This window comes from Eptesicus fuscus, chromosome 12 (genome assembly GCF_027574615.1).
Source record: "Eptesicus fuscus isolate TK198812 chromosome 12, DD_ASM_mEF_20220401, whole genome shotgun sequence".
NCBI classification, from domain to species: domain Eukaryota; kingdom Metazoa; phylum Chordata; class Mammalia; order Chiroptera; family Vespertilionidae; genus Eptesicus; species Eptesicus fuscus.
Window position 1 is genome coordinate 33703155 of NC_072484.1, and position 19054 is coordinate 33722208.

Consider the following 19054-nt stretch of genomic DNA (forward strand, 5'->3'; position numbering starts at 1 on the left):
GGCCTGTGGCAGAGTCCCTGTCCTGTATTAGGGGTTGGAGCCCAGAGCAAATCATGCTGTGAGTTTATTACTTGATTCCAGACCTTTTGTCAAATATGAACGACAAGCCCAGCTTTGAAGAAAAAAAAATCCCCAATCAGCAGCCCCCAAGGGGTCTCTGAGCTAGAGGGCAGGACAACCCTGCACTTTGACCTTGCAAAGTCTCCTGGCCCTTGGTGTGTATATAAGATAAACTAAGGCTGAATGCCACCCCAAGCCCAGAACTTTCCCACCTGTGTATGAGCACAGTGCCTGGTCCTTGGTAGGCACTGAGTACGAAATGATCGAATGCCGTCATCCTCAGGACCGTGAGGAAAGTTGGGCAGGCCCCGGCTTACTCTTCATACCTCTGCTCCAGCCATGGGGACCCTCAGTCATCCCGAGACTGTAACAGATGCATCTCACTCTGCAGTCTGACCCTGTGTCTCCATTAGGGACTCTGGATAACACTGGGTGGTGTCTGACAGGGTGGTGCAATGAATGACCCCATTGCCAGGCAGAGTAGCCCACCTGCTTCTCATGCTGAAAGTCAGGATGCTAGCTCCAAAGACCATCCTCCTCCTCCCTCTACCCCGTATGGCCTCTCTGGCCCCCAACCCCACCCACAGGTCTCTAAGCTCAGCTGGAGAGCAAACAGCCCAAAACACCTTTCTCACTCGCCTGCTCCTGTGGCCTAAAGTCTTCCCCACTGGCATCACTCCTGGAGGTCTTCCTAAGGAAATAACACCTTTTAAGAAGTGGTTTTCAAATTTTTCAAAAGGCTAGTGATCCACTTCTTCGAATAAAAGCTTACAAACAAACCTGATACATTAAACAGATGACAAGACAGCTGCTCTGGTTAGAAAAGAGGCTGGGGACTGTGGTTCTGCCCCATCTAGAATCACCTTCTGACCCCCAAAGTGAGCACCCCTAAGGAGCCTCTGTGCTCCGTGGAGTTCAGGCACTGAGTTACCCAGGAGGAGGCCCCAGTGTGTGAGCCATCAAGAACCAAGGAGCAGGGTGCTGAGGGAAGTGAACACAGGACAGATGCCCTTGACAGAGGGATAATAAACCATATATGGGGGGAATTCATTGGGAGAAACGAGGGGCCTAGAAGGGAGAAATAGAAGGCTCTCACTCTTCCACACCCATGACAAGGTACCACCCTCCCCGAGCTAGTGGGTCAGGCTAAAACACAGAAAGTCTCTGATTCCCCCACGCCTAGTCCAGCGCCAAGATCGATCCTGCTGTCCTACTGTCTAAATCACCATCAAATCCACCAGCAAGGCTCTCTGCTTCTATTCTGTCCCTCCCTCAGACTCCACAGAGCAGCCAGAATGGGCTTTTCAAAACATAAACCGAATCATCACTTCCTGGTTAAACCCTCCAACAGCTTCCCATTTCACTCACAAGAAAATCCACCATCTTCACCACAGCTCATAAGGCGTGCCCTGGGCCTGGGCCTCCAGCCTCTTCTCCTTCCCCACCCCACCAGCGCTCTCTCCCACCCGTCCCTACTCAGTCACACTGGCATTGCTGAGCTGCTCAAACCCACCACAGTTTTTGCCCACTGCAGGCAGCAGGCATGCCCAAGCCTTTCCCTCTCCTTCTTCCCCTGACCCTGCCTGAGTAGTTTCCTCTTATCCTTTAAGTCAGGGGTGGGGAACCTTTTTTCCGCCAAGGACCATTTAGATATTTATAAGATCATTCAAGGGCCATACAAAACTATCAATTTAAAAATTGTTTCTATGAAAAAAAAAGCTTCTAGATTTATTGAATTTTTTGAGTCATGCCTGTGGTTGCCCTGGCAGGGGCAGATCAAATGATGCGGCCCGATGGGCAAGACATTCCCCACCCCTGCTTTAAGTAAACGTAGAAATCACCTCATCTAAGGAGTCCTCCACTATTCCCATCCCAACTCTTCATTTCTTTCAAAATGTTTATTATTTTATTAAAGAGACAGTTTACTCTTCTGTGTCTGTCTGTCTAACTACAAGTCATGAAAAGAGAAACCATGCCTCACTGATGCATTCCTGGTGGCTGGCATATTGTAGGTGTTTAATAAATATCTGAGGAATATGTGGATGATGAATGGGTAAATGGATGGATGGATAGATGGATGGATGAATGATGGATATATAAACTTACTAGAGGCCCAATGCACGAAATTCGTGCAAGAGTAGGCCTTCCTTCCCCCAACTGCTGGCATCGGCTTCCCTCTGGCACCTGAGACCCAGGCTTCCCCAGCAGCCCTAGGTTTGTCCGGAAGGTCATCTGGAAGGACCTCCAGAAGAATGTCCAGTCTAATTAGCATATTACGCTTTTATTATTATAGATTACCACTAATCCAGGCCTTGAGGACATAACATTGCTGAAAACAAAAGAGGCCGGGGCCAGGGAGATTAGACTTTCCCTTTACATAAAGATATATTTTGCCCTGGACGGGTAACTCAGTTGTTAGAGCATCATCCGAATACATCATGGTTGCAGGTTGGATCCCTGGTCAGAGCACATACTAGAATCAACTAATGAATGCATAAGTAAGTGGAACAGCAAATCAGTGTTTCTCTTTCTATCTATCTATCTATCTATCTATCTATCTATCTATATCTATATCTATATCTTTCTCTCTCTCTTCTCTCCCTTCCTATCTCTCACTAAAAAAGAAAATCAATAAAAAAATTTAAATAAAATAAAAAACAAGGATATGTTCCAAGGACAAATAATCCTTATCTGTTTATTGGAGCAGAGAGCTCTTCTGGGTAGTGTCATAAAACAAATAAAACCTACTTTGAGATGTCCAACAGAGTCAAACTTCTCTCCTTTCCAGAATAACATATAATTCAGAAACCTCACTAATTGGCACTCACTTTCCCCTACAATAAATCCAAATGCTTGAGATTGGCAACAGAAAGCCACAACTCACACAAATCAGGAATATTAACAATATTCATATTCTTAGAAATATGTATGATAAATTAACACTTCTGGGGAGTTCCTAAAAAAAAAATCAGAGATGCAGAGAAAGATATAAGGCCAAAAATGGATACTACAGCACTGTTTATATGGTGAAAATTTGGGAACAACCTAAATGTCCAACAATACAGGATTTTTTTTATAACAAATTCTTAGTGAAAAATATCCCACAGCTATTAAACTCATGCTTTGATAGAGTATTTAGTGTTAAAAGCAAAGGCTCACTAAAAAATCAGGATCCCAGATGATTTAGAATATGATTCCAGATGTGACTATTACATAAAATAAATTAATTCAAAATGCTGGCTGTGATTGCAGAATCACAGATGTACTAGTAAGATTGCAAATGACTTTTATTTTCTTCATATCTATTCCAAACTATTTAGGGTGAACATGGATGACTTTTACCAATAGGAGGAAAATGTTCTCATTTATTCAATAAATATGTACTAGCAGCTACTCTGCGCCACTTGAGCAAAAACAAGGCAAGAATGCTTCCTGCCCTCATGAAGCTTGTGAGGGAGATGACATTAAGCAAATCAACCAGCAAAAGGCCACACGACTACAAATTCCACGAAAAAGCAAAGAGGAAAACCACAGGCCGATGCTGAAAAAAAAGATTAATGATGCAGTGCAACCTGACTCAGAGGAGGTGCCAGGGGAGACCCCTCAGGGAGATACTTGTATGTGAGTTGAGAATTGCAGGATGAGTGAGTTAGGCAAAATGTGAAGAAAGGGTTCCAAGCAATGAGAACAGAATGTGGAAAGGTTCTAAGGTAGGAACAAGGTAGGTATAACAAAAACACTAAAAGAGAGCCAGTACAGCTACTAGTAAAGAAATTAGCAAGAAGGGTTGGGGAAGAAGGACACAGAGGAAGGCAGGAGTCAAACCACACAGAGCCTCCATGGCCAGGACTAAAGATAAATGTGTTATTATGGTGGATCACTGACAAGTGTAAGCAAGAGAGTGATATGATCTCAATTCTGTCATACATTTCAGGAGAGAAGAGATTGAGCAGAGCTACAAAGCAACAAACCCTCCTCGGGGAGGGTGGGCAGGCGGATAACTATGTCTGTTTCATCATGAGAATTCAGGGGATTCATCCCTGAGGTGTCCAAACTGACCACCCACAGGAGCCCATATCCCCGCCCAATGCATTCTGAAAAGGGGTGGAGACAGGAGAGAGGAGGCTTGAAATGGAGGGAACTCCCTGACTCAGGTATGACTGCCACTTTGCATACTCAGAGCTGCTGTCTTATCTGATTCTCATAAACCCCATGTAGGAGAAGCAGGCAAGTGACAGAGAAACTGAGGCTCAGAGAAGTAGGCTCATTCATTAGTTCATTCATTCACTTGTTCGACATTTACTGCACTCGGGGTGGACACAGGATATACACGCCCCAGCCCTTGAGAATCTCTCGGACAAGACAAAGCAGACAAATGCCATGTTCTAGGTCAAGGTTCTGGTTTCAGGCACATCTGGACTAGAACCCCAGCTCTGCCACTTTTGCAGAAGAGCAACTTAAGTGCTCTGAGCCATAGTCTCTTCATCCCTAAAAGGAAATGTGGGTGATTACATGAGGCTGTTTATGCTGCTGACCATGATGGTGGGTTGTAAGAGTGAAAAGCGTTTTCTGGGGGCTCATTAATAGGGGTTTGGTAGTTGTAACCACAACATTAAGACTCAGGTTTCAGTGTGGCTTCCATGGCATGACCTTTCTCTGCATCTCAGGCAAAGCAGTTTCTCCTCCAGGTGAAACCCAAGGTGCCTGAATCAATAGGCAAATGCCACTATGGTGCCACCTGCGGCCATATATATGGAGCCAACTTGTTGCATTTGCAGAAAACGATGCCAACTAGCAGCAATATAGCCAGTGAATGGCAAACCAGCAGGAGGTGCTCAGAGAGAAAGCAGCAAAAAGAAAGTCCCCATCAGCCACTTCCACCTCTGGAAATGAATGAAAAGCGCCTCTTGGCCCACACATACTCCACTTTGACTTCCAAAGCAGAATTCACAGACCTAACACTGAATGTGGACATCGGTGGGGAAATTGGGTAAAAAAAGGAACAAAGCCTAAACACAGACATCTGCAAACATGTCTTAAAGTAAATTATTGGCCTTTTCAAACCTCTTAAACATTTATGACAAGGTATATACACATGCATAGGTGTAGTAGAATGTATCAAACTCTATCCCCAATTGAAAATATAAACTTTAGAGTGAGGTTAAAATGGCTCTATACTGCCCTAGCTGGTTTGGCTCAGTGGATAGAACTTCGACCTGCAGACTGAAGGGTCCCGGGTTCAATTTCAGTCAAGGGAACATGCCTGGGTTGTGGGCTCGATCTCCAGTGGGGGGAGTGCAGGAGGCAGCCAATCAATGATTCTCTTTCATCATTGATGTTTCTATCTCTCTCCCTCTCCCTTCCTCTCCGAAATCACTTTTTTAAAAATGTCTCTATACCTGCAGCTACTAGTGCAGCTACTTCATTCTGATAAAAACTTTGGAAAGGATCCATTTGGGGAGTAAAGAAACATAACCAAAATATCAGTGTTTTCTTATTATAAACAAGGTGTAATAGTTGCCAAAACTTGGGTACATCGTATTGATAGAGAAATGGTATAAATTCTGAGAGAAAGGTGGAAAACAATTGAAAATACCTGACCCAATGGTAAGTAATAATAATGATGATAACAGTAAATTATGAAACACTCACATATGCCAAACATATGCTAATTGCCTAACATAATCGTCATGACAGCTCTATGATAAGCACAGTATTATCTATACTTTATGGATGAGGAAACTAAGCCAGAGAAAATTATTAGATAATGTCCCAAGGCCAAACACTGACCAAGATTCACACACACGTCTGTCTGGCCCCAAACCCTGTGCACAGAAACTCTGCCTTCCCCAAAACACTGAGGTATCACCTTTAATAAAACACAAAGCTCATTAAAAATCTCATGAGAGCCCTAACCGGTTTGGCTCAGTGGATAGAGCGTTGGCCTGCAGACTCAAGGGTCCCAGGTTCGATTCCGGTCAGGGGCATGTACCTTGGTTGCGGGCACATACCCAGTGCGGAGTGTGCAGGAGGCAGCTGATCGATGTTTCTCTCTCATCGATGTTTCTAACTCTCTATGCCTCTCCCTTCCTCTCTGTAAAAAATCAATAAAATATACTTTAAAAAAAAAAAATCTCATGAGAGACCTAGCTGGTTTGGCTCAGTAGCTGGCGGACTGAAGGGTCCCGGGTACGATTCCGGTCAAGGGCACATGCCTGGGTTGTGGGCTCGGTCCCCAGTGGGGGGGCGTACAAGAGGCAGTCGATCAATGATTCTCTCTCATCATTTATGTTTCCAGCTCTCTCTCCCTCTCCCTTCCTCTCTGAAATCAATAAAAATGTATATTTTTTAAAAATCTCATGAGAGATATGTACCCTTAGAAATAAAAATTAACCCAAAGTTTACACAAAACTCCTGAGAATTTGGGAACACAGATTTATTTGCTGCTAGAGGCCCTGTGAACTCCCAATACCAATAAAGATCTGAGATTGATTACACCAGAGAAGGAAACCAAGGCAGGAGTGCTGGAAAGACTGCTGAGGGACCGAGAGAGTCACTGACAAGCATATACACAGATAAAGTACAAATGAGTACACACATGTGTGCATTTCACTAAAAAACACAAGGAAAGGTAAAAATTCTGATGCCTCTGTCACCAGGACACCCCCAGCTCAGCTGGGCCTATGGTGACACCTTCACCCAGAGGCAATTAAGAACTGGTATCTGTGTTATCACTGGCAACTGCGATCCAGCTAAGCCTGGGCCAGCCTTGAAAGGACCTTCCTTTCAAGAGTCAGCAGGTCAAATCACTTAGCACTTAGGGCTTGACAACAAGGGAGCCCTAGTGCTCAGCCTGCTAAGCCACCTTCAGAGAAACCGCTCATGTGGGTCCTGGATTAGCAGAAGTCAAGGGCTGCCCCACCTCCTAGGGCTGAGGGAGAAAGACAAGGAACCAGGAAGCCCCAAGGGGCCTTCAAAGGCTACATCCCGGATGTGTCCCTCCCCACGTCTGGAGTAGGGTTCATTCCTTGGGTCCAGAGAAACCATTAGCAACCATTAGCAAAACCAAAGGCCACACCCACTAGTAGGTGTCACAAATTTCAACTAAAGGATCACTCACTTTCTCTCAAATGTCCAAGAAAAATAAGATGGGTTTTGTCCTCCTTATCATCACGTGTAAAACCCATGGTCCTAGTCTCTGGGAAAAGGTCAACTATTGTTTGTTCTATGCATCTGACATTTCAGCAAATCCCAAAATGGGGCCTTTGGCAACCAGAACTACACTTGAGGTCCACAGTTTGAGAACCGCAGTGGGGTTGGCAAGGGCCAGGCAGCAAACATGCTGAGCCTGCTTGAAGGCAGGAACCCAAACCAATGCCCCCACTTCAAGTGAGCAGAAGCAGACATTAGCCACGCGCTCTGTCAAAATCACCTCCCTCTCCCACACTCTTGCTGTGTAAAGCTGTGATACACCACACAGCAAGATGGTGACAGGATGCACAAAATCATAAAAATCCTAGGGGTAGGAACTGAACAGATGACTGAGAACAACCTCTGAAATAGGGGAAAGCCTGGGACCCAGAGAATGGGCTCTAGAATTTTGGGAGCCATTAAATAAAGAACAGGTGAGAGGAAGCCTCACATAGAGATTGAAATTTCTAAAATAGAAATGAAAGGACAGCAGACATCTGAAAACATTTCACTCTCATTCCAGAGGCACTCTGGGAAAGGAACGGGGGCTGAGCAATTTTATGGAACAGCCATGCTTACAATCCCCAGGCCTGCATTCAGGCCCTCGCCCACTTCAGACACTGTGTACTTTCCAATCCGCCTGCATCCATCACTTTATTCCCAAATCTGTGCATGTTTGAATACTTCCTATCACACACACCTGATGCAAAATAATACTTAACAGGGAGACACCCTGTCCAAAGTTACCCCATGGCCTTTCTCACAAGTCCTCACCCTAGAATTGGTCTGTCAATGCTGAGTGCCTACCATGGACAGGGCACAGCACTGGCACCTTTCTAAAGGGCTCTCAATGAGTTGGCACCTGTATGTGGCCTTACAGACTGCTCTACTCTGCCATTCAACCAGCACCCACATCAGAGATAACAGGCCTTTGAAGATTTAAAATACAAACAGGACAGTACTTGGACGGACAAGCCCTCTGAATAAGGTCTAAGCACCACGAACATCTCTCAGAAAGATACTGGCAAATGTCACAACCATTAGCAGGTGCTGATCTTGGAAATCAGCCTGTGTCACGCCTCCCTTATCAGCACACTTGAAAGGCATCCCTTCATGTCTGATCACTTTCCCTAGAGACGTTGGTCTATAAATGCGGGATGCACCTTTCCGTCTGACAGTCCCAGCAATAGCAGCAGGACAGGCAGCTTCCGAAAAAGGTCTCCCATCAACACGAACTCATCGACCCTGGGCAAGGTAAGAACTCACTAAATCAAGTTCACAAAAGAACGGGTCGAAATTCGGAGGTGGAAACAAGCTAGGACAGTTCATCAGAGGACGATAAACTAGGGGTTTGCATTTAGAATCTCTTCAGCCCCCTCCCTACTAAGCCACACAGCACTCTGCCTAGCACAGTAGGTGTCACAATTGCCGGTTATGCAACTGCTTTTAGAAAAGGGGGATTTGTTACTGGGACTCTCCAAGGGCCCCACTAAAGACGATGTCTAACAATATTGCCATCAACTCAGTCACAGGCACAGAATTGTATTATTTTTTCCTCACAGGACACTTACATGTCACCTGAGACAGTAAAGGCTAATTTCACACAGGTGAGGGTAAAATCAGAAAAATAATTAAAATGTGGTGATTTTTTTTTTTCATAACGCCTAATTTGTTCAATGTGAAGGATTTTCAATGGCTTCTGATTATGTCCTTCCCAACATTTCTGCAATACTGATGCTGGTAAATGGCAGGCAGCTTGAGTTGGGCAATGCCTACCTACCCATGGCAAGAACAAAGGTCTCCAAGCCTGATTTTTTAAACTTGTCTGGAGAAAAAAATCCAAACAGAGAGAAACTCCAAAGTCTACTTGCTTCACTGAGGGAAAACGCCCTAAGACACAAGCCTCCATTTTACCCATGATTCTCAATGACAGCCAGACTCTGAGAATCATGGTAAGGGAGGAATCTGACAGCCAGAAAAAGAAGTGATCCCACTGAGTGAACAGCTGAGCTCAGAGCCAAGTGGGGCTTTCCTGTCTGGGAGTGAACCCAGCTCTCTGCCTTCAGCTGGAAACAGTAGTAATAATACTACCTGGTGCCTGGACTTGCTGGGAGGATTGTATAAGATGTTGCAGATGTTAGCACAGTAGTACTTACAAACACTGACCAGTACTCAATAAGGATATATGTACAGACACATCCCAACCAACAGAGGTAGAGTTGAGACTTACGCATTTATACAATCACATCAGTTATGGCTGCTCAACCCCAGCCAAGAGGAAGAGGCCATGTGACCTGTGGACAATAGGATCACCCAATGCCCTGCACATAGAAGAGCACACAGAAGGTGGCTGACCTAGTTAACTCGATCATTCACTCACACAGGGAGCCCGATTTGTGCTGAGTACTAATACAATGGTATGAACTGGCTCATGCCACCATTGAAACATACCAGTGCTCTCCCAAAAACAGAAGAACAGGCCTCGAAAGACAGAGTAGCCCTTAGATGGTCTCACTCACAAGGGGATGGCTCTGGCCTCTGCATACCGTGTTAAAATGCCAGGACAACCCATATACCAAAAGGGTGAAGAATGCCAAGCGTGGGAATGGTTGATGGGGTGGTTGAATGATCCTGACCATGATCATTACCAGGGGGCTGGACAATGGGCCAATTTGGCACCTGTATGTAGTGGTGCCTGCTTTATACAAGTTTCACCATCTGAATGATGAGGACACAGGCCTTCCTTCTCGGGGTTGTGCAGAGGGTTTGAAGCAGCTCATATCATATCGTTTATACTCCAAAAAGAGATGGGCACTTGGTAAGCTCACACCAACAAAGACACTGCTATACATTACCTGACCAGAAGCAGGGAGAGAGCTTGACTACCACTGGAGAGATAATATTGGTAGCTGAAGCACTCAAAACTCTCTAGTTACCCAGAAGTTGACTCAGACCACTCCAAGGATGTTTGAGTCAAGAGGACTGGCAGGAGGATGTGGGACTCTACAGGTAAGGCCTATAGTAAAAGGGCATGGCCTGTACTCTAAGGATGCCACCAGCCCATAGATACTTTTATGCAAAGGTGATAGAAGTGAGAAAATGCCCTTATCAAGATATTGACTGTCATGTGATGAAACATTGTTCCTTGAATACACTATGCAGGCTAGAGTACCTGCAATGTGAATGACACCCCCCTACATGAGGTAGGATCTTGTGTGTACATCCAATACAAACCTACTGGCAGCCCTATGGTCCACTGGGAATGTGGTGTCTGACAAAGCCCTCCTTTGCAGATTTCAGCCACCAAGATGCTAACCCTCCTGGCCCTGGCCATCACCCTGGCTGTCCAGGCACAAGCGCTTGACCTGTTGACCCCACCTTCAGTGCTGGGAGAACTTCCTGTCAAAAGACTCCTTCCACTTCCCGGACCATTCCGCAGATCTCCACCAACTCCAAATGGTTCTCCCCCTATAAGACGTCTAGCTGACACTCCCCCTGTGGTCAAGAACGTCATGTCTAGCAGCAAACTCTATGACTGTAAGTAAAAACTATTTCATCTATACACTTTGATTTTCACATCCCTCACGCGTTTTCATTTCCAAGCCCAAAGACTATTCATTCCTTCTCAAAGAGGAAGTGGTAGAATCAACTCAGGAGCTTGTTAACAAAACAGCTGCCTGGGCCCTGATTGGTGGCTCACGTGGTTGAAGTGTTAACCCATACACCAAAAGGTTGCGGGTTCGATTCCTGGTCAGGGCACATATCTAGGTTGCAGGTTCAATCGCCAGTTGGAGCAAGTACAGGAGGCAACCTATGAATCTTTCTCTCTTACTTCAATGTTTCCCTCTCTCTTCCTCTCTCCCTTCTTTGCTCTGTAAAAAATTATGGTGTTTTTTGTTTTGTTTTGTTTTGTGTGTGTGTGTGTGTGTGTGTGTGTGTGTGTGTGTGTGTGTTTAAAAAAAAAAAAAGCATATCCTCAAGTGAGATCCCCCGTTGGGCTCAGGCTGCCTGTCGCTTTATCCAATAACAAAGGCAGAGTTGAATCATATTAGGCGTTTATTGAGAAGACTAGCCAACCAAAAAGACAGGTGCTTACAAGCATCAAATCTTACCTCCAGCAAGGTGCAGGGGACAGGATTATAAAGGGGAAGGGGCTAGGATGAGGAATGCAGCTACGTGCAGGCCTGGGGGTCCGCAGACATCAGCTATTGTAATCAGTCATCAGGCAATGAGATGATGTTTTGACTCCTGGTGGGTCGGTCTGACCATGCTTATTTGTTCTGCTTGCTGGATTCACAGCTGAGTCACCTCCTTAATCATTTCACACAGGCCTTGAAAAGGAAATTTTAAGAATAACTTAACCCCTATTCACATATAAGAAAATTAACCCCCTATTCACATAACTATATGTGTTCTAAGATTTAAAATAATATAATTAGCCCTACCTGGTTTGGCTCAGTGAATAGAGCTTCAGCCTATGGACTGAAGGGTCCCAGGTTCAATTCCGGTCAAGGGCACATGCCTGGGTTGCAGGCTTGATCCCCAGTAGGGGGCGTGCAGGAGGCAGCTGATCAATGATTCTCTCTCATCATTGATGTTTCTCTCTCTCTCCCTCTCCCTTCCTCTCTGAAGTCAATAAAAATATTTAAAAATAATAAATAAAAATAAAATAATTATTTTTCAGATTAATTCAGGTGCTCTAGCTATCTATATATATAAAAGCCTAAGCGACCATCGCAACCGAACGGACAACCGAACAGGCTGCATAGGGCGACTAGGCCGGCAGGGGGTTAGTGAGGGGCGACCAAATGACCGAGCACCAGGCTGTGTGGGGCGACCAGGCCGGCAGAGGGGGGCAGTGAGGGGTGACCAGGCCAGTGGGGAAGGGGATTTGGGGGCAACCAAGCCAGCATGGGGGGCAGTAAGGGGCGACCAGGCTGGTGGGAGGGGCAGTTGGGGGTGACCAGGCCAGCAGGGGGAGCAGTTGGGGCAATCAGGCAGGAAGGCAGGTGAGCAGTTAGGAGCCAGTGGTCCTGGATTGTGAGAGGGATGTCCGACTGCCGATCCTGGGGATCGGGCCTAAACTGGCAGTCGGACATCCCCCGAGAGGTTCCGGATTGGAGAGGGTGCAGGTTGGGCTGAGGGGACCCCCCACCCCGTGCATGAATTTCGTGCACTGGGCCTCTAGTTCGATTATAAGTGCCCCCTACCAAGACTGAAAAAACAAACAAACAAGCCACTTGCACCCCACTCCCAGACATTCTGCTATACCAATAGCACAGCAGTATGGGTTTTCTTTTTTTTTAATTTTTTAAAAATATTTTTTTATTGATTTCAGAGAGGAAGGTAGAGGGAGAGAGAAAAACATCAATGATGAGAGATAATCATTGATCTGCTGCCTCCTACAAACCCCACACTGGCGATCGAGCCCGCAGCCCAGGCATGTGCCCTCACTGGGAATCAAACCATGATCTCCTGGTCCATAGGTCCATGCTGAACTACTGAGCCACACCAGCCTGGCTTTTTAAATTTTTTATTTATTGATTTGAGAGAGAGAGAGAGAGATTTGTTGTTCCATTTATTTATATATTCATTGGTTGATTCTTGTATGTGCCCTGACCCTGAATTGACCCGCAACCTGAGGGATCAGGGCAATGTTCTAACCAACTGACCTACCCAGTCAGGGCAGTACTTGTTTTCTAATAAAATCAGGATGATGCTGAGGCTCTTGTCTGTAGTCCACACATTGGTTAGGATATATCAAAGCAAGCTTGGAGAAGGGAGCTCCTGGATCCAGCAACTTCTCCATTTGCCTGCCTTTTATATTACTCTTAATGCCTGAACACTGCCAGGAAATCTCACAGCTTCTCAATGCTGGGCCAAGAGCTCAGCCCAGACACCCATGGGTGCTTAAAGCATCAACCTGCTTGACAGGAGCCAGAAAAAAAGAAATCCAGGCCCACGTCCAAATCCCTTGACCAGATTCGTGCTCTACAAGTTCCCTTCTCAGATGTGGATTTCTGTCCCCCAGCAATTTCCCAGGGCCTGAGGACAAAGGAAGTCAGGAATTGCAAAACTTGGCAAAGAACTTAGTCCATTTGGGGAATAAGAAGGGAATAGGACTCATCATCAAACAAAGGCCGCAGGAAAGTCCTCATGGCTACCCTTAACGGCCCTACAGTCATGGCCTAGGTCAACCTTCCAGCATGACAAGACAGGGTGACAGAGAGAAACTCGGCAACTGCCTACTTACCACAGCTCACCCATAACTGCTTTCCTCTAAGAACATGTGCCCCACTATTCTGACGATCCTGCCTTATTATGCAATACTTCACATATACAGAAAAGTTCAGACAGTGGTAAAAAGGACAGCTATGTACCCATCAAGCAGTATTTGGTGGTGGGGGTGGGGGTGGATGGTGAATTTCATTGTCAAGCACACAAAAACTGAAAAGATATATGCAGCAAATACCTTTGTAATCAAAATCTAGATTCAGAATAAAACCAGGCATTGGGCTGAAGGCCCCATGACACTTACTGGGCTGCATATTCTTTCGGCCTCCCCTCTTTCCCAACCAGAGGAAGCTTCTAGCCTGAATGTTTTTCCCTTGTCATTTCTTTATTGTTATGTCAAGTGGCTTCTCATTCTGAATCTAAAATTTGCACTACATGTCATAAAGTTTCTCAAAAGGTGGCCTGCTTGCACTGTCTCTCATATGTATGTTTGTGACATGATTTATCTATGAGGAACTTTTGTCCATTCTCCCTGAGACTTTCTTCCTGATAAAATACTCCAGGATATATACATCAACTATGTTTTTGTCCAATTGTGTTCAACTCTAAACAATGCTGACCAAAACACTCTTGTGCGGGTCTTGAGGTTCATACACGCAAAAGATGGAGGTGCGTCCACATCACCCCACACAGGCAAAGGCCCTCCAGACTGCAGAGCCCTGGGCATGGGAAGCAGCAGCAAGGCCCCAAAAGCCATGGCCTCGAAGCTTCACAGGAGCAGGTCCTAACAGACTTCTTCCTCCTGCTACTCTACGGGAACAAGTATCTTGTCCCTCAGTCCAATTCGCTTTCGTGCTAGGCAGCCAAGGTTGACTGTCATCCAGGTGAGACAGCTCTTCTGAGTTCCTTTCTCCAGCCATCAAGGGCAGCATGATAGGAAAGGACCCTGTGACTTCACAGCTCTGCTACTTGGCTCTTGACCCTCCTTCCCTTCCACACCATCTTTTAGGATTTGAGTTCTCCCTGACTTGCTTCTCTCCAGTGTGGAGGCAAACCCATGGTTAGCACCTCCTCCACCCTGATGGCAATGCTGCAGGTGCTGGCTCTCCAGGTGGGAAGGGTCCTCTGACTGAACCTGTTGTGCAGCTAACAGTAGGAAAATATCTCTTCGCCATTTTCAGATCTGAACACCACCCTGCCACCACAGATTGAGAAGATGCTCATGTGTGCGGATGTGGATCTGGCCGGTGTGCTTGGGACAGTGTTGGACACAGTGTCCAACCTGGACGTGCTGTCTCTGTTAGACCTCTCCTCCTCCCTCAACATCCTTGGCGACGGTGGCCTTAGTGGTGTCCTGGGCAAGGGGAGCAACAGCAAGTCCTCAAAGTCACCACTGTCTTCGCTCTCAAAAGCCACTGATGCAGTCAGCAACCTGATACCCTTGGCCCAAGGGGCCCTGGGCGGCCTACTACCCAACACTGTGGAGAAGGATCCTGCAAAAAAAGCTGACCAGGACTCTTCTCTTCTCTCAAATCTCCCCCTGCCCCTGGGTGGTGTGCTCAACAAAGTCGGCGAGCTCAAAGAATCCACCGAGGGCGTACTGAAGAGTGCGGTGCCAAGTGGCATCAACGATGCACTCTCGGGCGTGCTGGGAAATATTAACGTGAAAGATCTCTTGATAGGGTAAGTGCTTCCTTGACCCTAAGGTATGGCACAAGAGAAAAGTGATGTTTGGGGATACTAGAAGCTCAACCTCCTACAATCCCATGGAGAGGGACAGCCATGTTTTCACAGAGCAATATTCTAGCTCTGTGTCTTTTGGGGGGAAATATGAACAAGATTTCTTGAGCTTAAGGAACTGGGCAGCTAACAGGACTGGGCCATCCAGGGGATGGGTGGGTTGGTAGGTTGTTAGTTGGCTGCTTCAAAGGCATTTCTCCTGCTGCTCAGGCTGATTCCTGAGTCAGGACTGACCCTGGATGCTGTCATTTTGCAGATTAGAGGTTCAAAAAGCAACTGTGGAGAACATGATGTTGACCATGACAGATGATGAGATCCTCGTTCAAGCTGTGACTACTGCCTTCATAGGTGGAAAAGGGTGAGCCTGTCTCCAAATCAGTCACCTGGGTTGCCCTGTAGAACACCCTAATGCCCAGTGTCCAAAGGGCCAGGCAGGGACAACACAGAGTAAGGGAGGATGTCTGAGGGTGGGGCAAATTAGGCAGCAAATTAGCCCCTCTCTTCCAGCCCAGAGGACCAAGGTGGGATAATGACTCCATGGAACCCCATCTTCAAAGAGTATAAACAAAGCCAGAAAAATTCCTTGTGAAACATGCACATTTATACAGATGGCCAATGTAGAGAGAAACCACAGAGGGCACCTCCTACTGACCGCACTGGGTTCATGGGAAGTGTAGCTTCCAAACCATCTGCACTCTCCAAAGAGAAGCAGCCCACTCTCACAAACACTGTCCTAGGCAGTTGGGGGAGACAGAGATGTTTGATTGCTCTCCAGAAGCTAACAATGTAAACATGCTTGCATGCCATGTTCATTCATACACTTAGCATGCACTACTCTGTACCAGACCTCATGCTTGGCACAGAGGGAGGAACTAAAAGAGGGCCCTGTCCTCGGTGAGAGTCCACATGTGGGAGAGGAACACGTTCACAGGACAGGCCCAGGGCACACAGAAAGGCATGAGAAGGGCAGGAACGCCCCTGGGAGAAGAGGGCTCTTGGACTAACCCACAGCACTGATACTTCTCCCTGACTGAGCTCCATCCAGGCACTTAACTGAGGCACTCTCAAGTTCCAAAGCCTCTTGACAACCTCATCAAGAAAGCAGTCCTGTCTCAAGATTGGGAAACCAGTTGAAACCCACAAACTGGTTATAAACCTTGCTCAATGTCACACAGCTGAAATGTGGCAGTGACAACACTTGAATCCAGGCATTCTGGCTCCACAGCCCATGTCTATGGCCAACACAATTAGCAGTGGTAGGAAGAGCCATTCATCTTCTTCAGAGCACGTGACGTTAATAAGACCAGGTGTGGCAAATGGTGGGTTTTTCTTATGCTGTCACTCACACAATAGACAGCTGGGGTGCTGAGCACAAAAGTGAACCTGTCATGAGCATCCAGTAACAAGTAGCCTGGTGTCCCCAGAATAAAAAGACTTCCTGAAGTTTGGTCAAGAGAGGGATTCTCCAATTATGGCATGCCAGCCTCTGAGTCCTTTGTACAGGTGATGTTCAACCATGGGTCATGCTCATTAGAAAGCAGCAAACTTTCCCTGTCTCCAAAACCCTGGACAAATTCATGAGGCTAACTCCCAAAATGCCTATCACTTTAGCTGAGCAACCTCTTGCAGCCAGGTCTGGTTTCACCTGTATCTTTTTTTTTTTTTTCTTTATTGTTGAAAGTATTACATGGTCCTCCTTTTCCCTCATTAACCTCTTCCAGCCTGTTCTGGTCCTCCTCCCCACCTCAGCCTCAGGCCCTCACCGCCCCCCTTCCCATTGTCTGTGTCCACGGGTTATGCATATGTGCCTATAAGTTCATTGGTTGATCTCTTCACACCAACCCTCACCTGCATCTTGTTCTCCACAGCCTGTTAGGACCTGTAATCAGCATACTGGGATTTCAAATAAATGGGGATGTGACTCTGAAAATTGGTGTTTCCACAAATGACACCCAATGTGTCAGCCTCCAAGTCCAGGACAAAGACATCAAGGCTACAAAAGTGTACCTTCAGTTGGTGAAGACGTACGTGAGACCATTTTTCTCATTTTCTGGATCAACAAGCCTATATGTCAGAATGTCCCCCTAGTACAAAGGAGTTTGGCTGAGCTAACCCAATGCTTTCAATGATCAATAAAAGAGGCCCAGAGAAAGGTCTCTGCTTAAGAACAGACCACTATGTTGAGAACAGCCATCCCTCATTTGGCCTACATTCTACCTACTAAGCACACATTTTATTTTGTTACAGTTTTGTTGCATAGCAATGCATTTACCTGGATCAAAATTCAAAAGATACAAAAAGCTATACAGTGAAGTCTCTGCCCACCCATATACACCAGCTGGCTAAGGGTACTCCCTGGAAACAACCAATGAATCCAGTCCCTTTTGTTGGCTTTCAGAGATATTTGGATTGGCAACAAATATGCATGAACATACACACACACCGAAATGGGCAGATATTATAGACACCAGTCTGCACTCCAATTATTTCACATAAAAATTTTTTTCATGGAATTAGTTGCATCAGTAAATAGCTTCTTCTTATGTTAAATCTACCATTTATAAAGATGCACTATAATTTATTTAACAGTCCCTTATGAAATAGTGGATTTTCTCCAATTATTAACTTTCTGCCCAACTCTAATTACTAAGGTACCACACATATCTGCTCATTAAAGTGCACAATATCTGAAGGATAAATTCCTCCATGTGAAACACTGGGTCAGATGTCCGACTTTGATGATTTTCCCAGGTATCCTCACTTCTTCCTTCATGACTATAACTGAAGGTGAAAGGGCTCAGGTGGTTGCAAATTGTAAGCAGCAGGACATCATTGCAGCTGTATCATCAATAGATGAGTTATCTCTAATGTTGGACAAAATCCAGAAATGCAAAATCACACAGCTCTCCACATGTATCTTCCCAGGGTCACAGATACCTTACCTCTCCCCATCCCTCTGCCCTTGGATGATGTCATTTCTCAACTGCTGACAGTTGCCATAAAAGAGAAAGTAAGTCATAGGAAAGGGGTGGGCACCACCACAAAGGTCTTTGTCATTTGTGGGAAGACAGGAAGAAGCCCTCTCCTCAGGTATGGCCTGATGCTGGGAGAACGTGGGAAGGACACATCGGCCTTCAGGAGTCCAGAGGCTAGGGGATGCAACATTCCCTCTGACCCCAGCAGTGCGATAGGACAATGCCTCAAGCTGGCGGAGGTAGCGGGAGAGGATGGGTTCTGCCAAAAAGAAGGCCAGGAAATAGAAGAGGGAGAAGGGAAGTAGAAGAGGGAAGAAGGAGAAGAGGATCTGGGGTGTGGAGATGGGTGAGACTGCTGCATGTCCTCTGCAAAGCTAACTGGTGGTTAATTCACAGATGAAAGAATCAACATCGTGTGACATTGATCTCAGTGATTTCAGCGAATGCAAGAACTGTGAGTACAAACACCTGTCTTCCCTGGGGCTGCCCAGGTCAATGCAGGGAGATGGCCAAGCCCCATAGGAATCCCGTTGGGTGACAGACAGGAGATGGGGCTGTGAGCTGCAACACCGGGTACCTCCAAGCACCCAACCAACTCCTCAGCATGCTCAGGGCACACAATGTGGCAGCTTACCTGCTTCTCCAAATTACTGAGACTCGTTATCAGGCCATAAAGGACAAAAAGCCCCTTAGAGGCTCGGTGGTAGCTCCCCAGGCCCAGATGGTGTGCAAAGTGCACATGTGCATGGAGCCTGAGCAAGGAGCAGTCCCAGGCCCTCACACCAGGGAGGCTGAGAGGCAGAAATTCCTTGCAATGTGCCAACCATACCCAGAAAACTGGAATAATAGGAATT

General features: G+C 46.3%; 1 protein-coding gene across 1 annotated transcript; it reads left to right on the plus strand.

Moving 5' to 3' along the window:
* The first annotated feature begins 10559 nt into the window (after positions 1–10559).
* LOC129150947 (vomeromodulin-like) lies at positions 10560–18722 on the plus strand. Its single transcript, XM_054724275.1, has 6 exons — positions 10560–10788; positions 14667–15168; positions 15482–15583; positions 17094–17249; positions 18151–18235; positions 18597–18722. Exons 1-6 carry the CDS (start codon positions 10560–10562, stop codon positions 18720–18722), a joined length of 1200 nt encoding a protein of 399 aa, XP_054580250.1.
* Positions 18723–19054: the final 332 nt, after the last annotated feature.

Coding starts and splice junctions, on each gene's coding strand:
- LOC129150947 (XM_054724275.1), top strand. CDS start 10,560: ATGCTAACCCTCCTGGCCCTGGCCATCACCCTGGCTGTCCAGGCACAA. Junction 17,250..18,150: donor TACCTTCAGTTGGTGAAGAC/GTACGTGAGACC, acceptor GTATCTTCCCAG/GGTCACAGATACCTTACCTC. Junction 18,236..18,596: donor CAGTTGCCATAAAAGAGAAA/GTAAGTCATAGG, acceptor GTTAATTCACAG/ATGAAAGAATCAACATCGTG.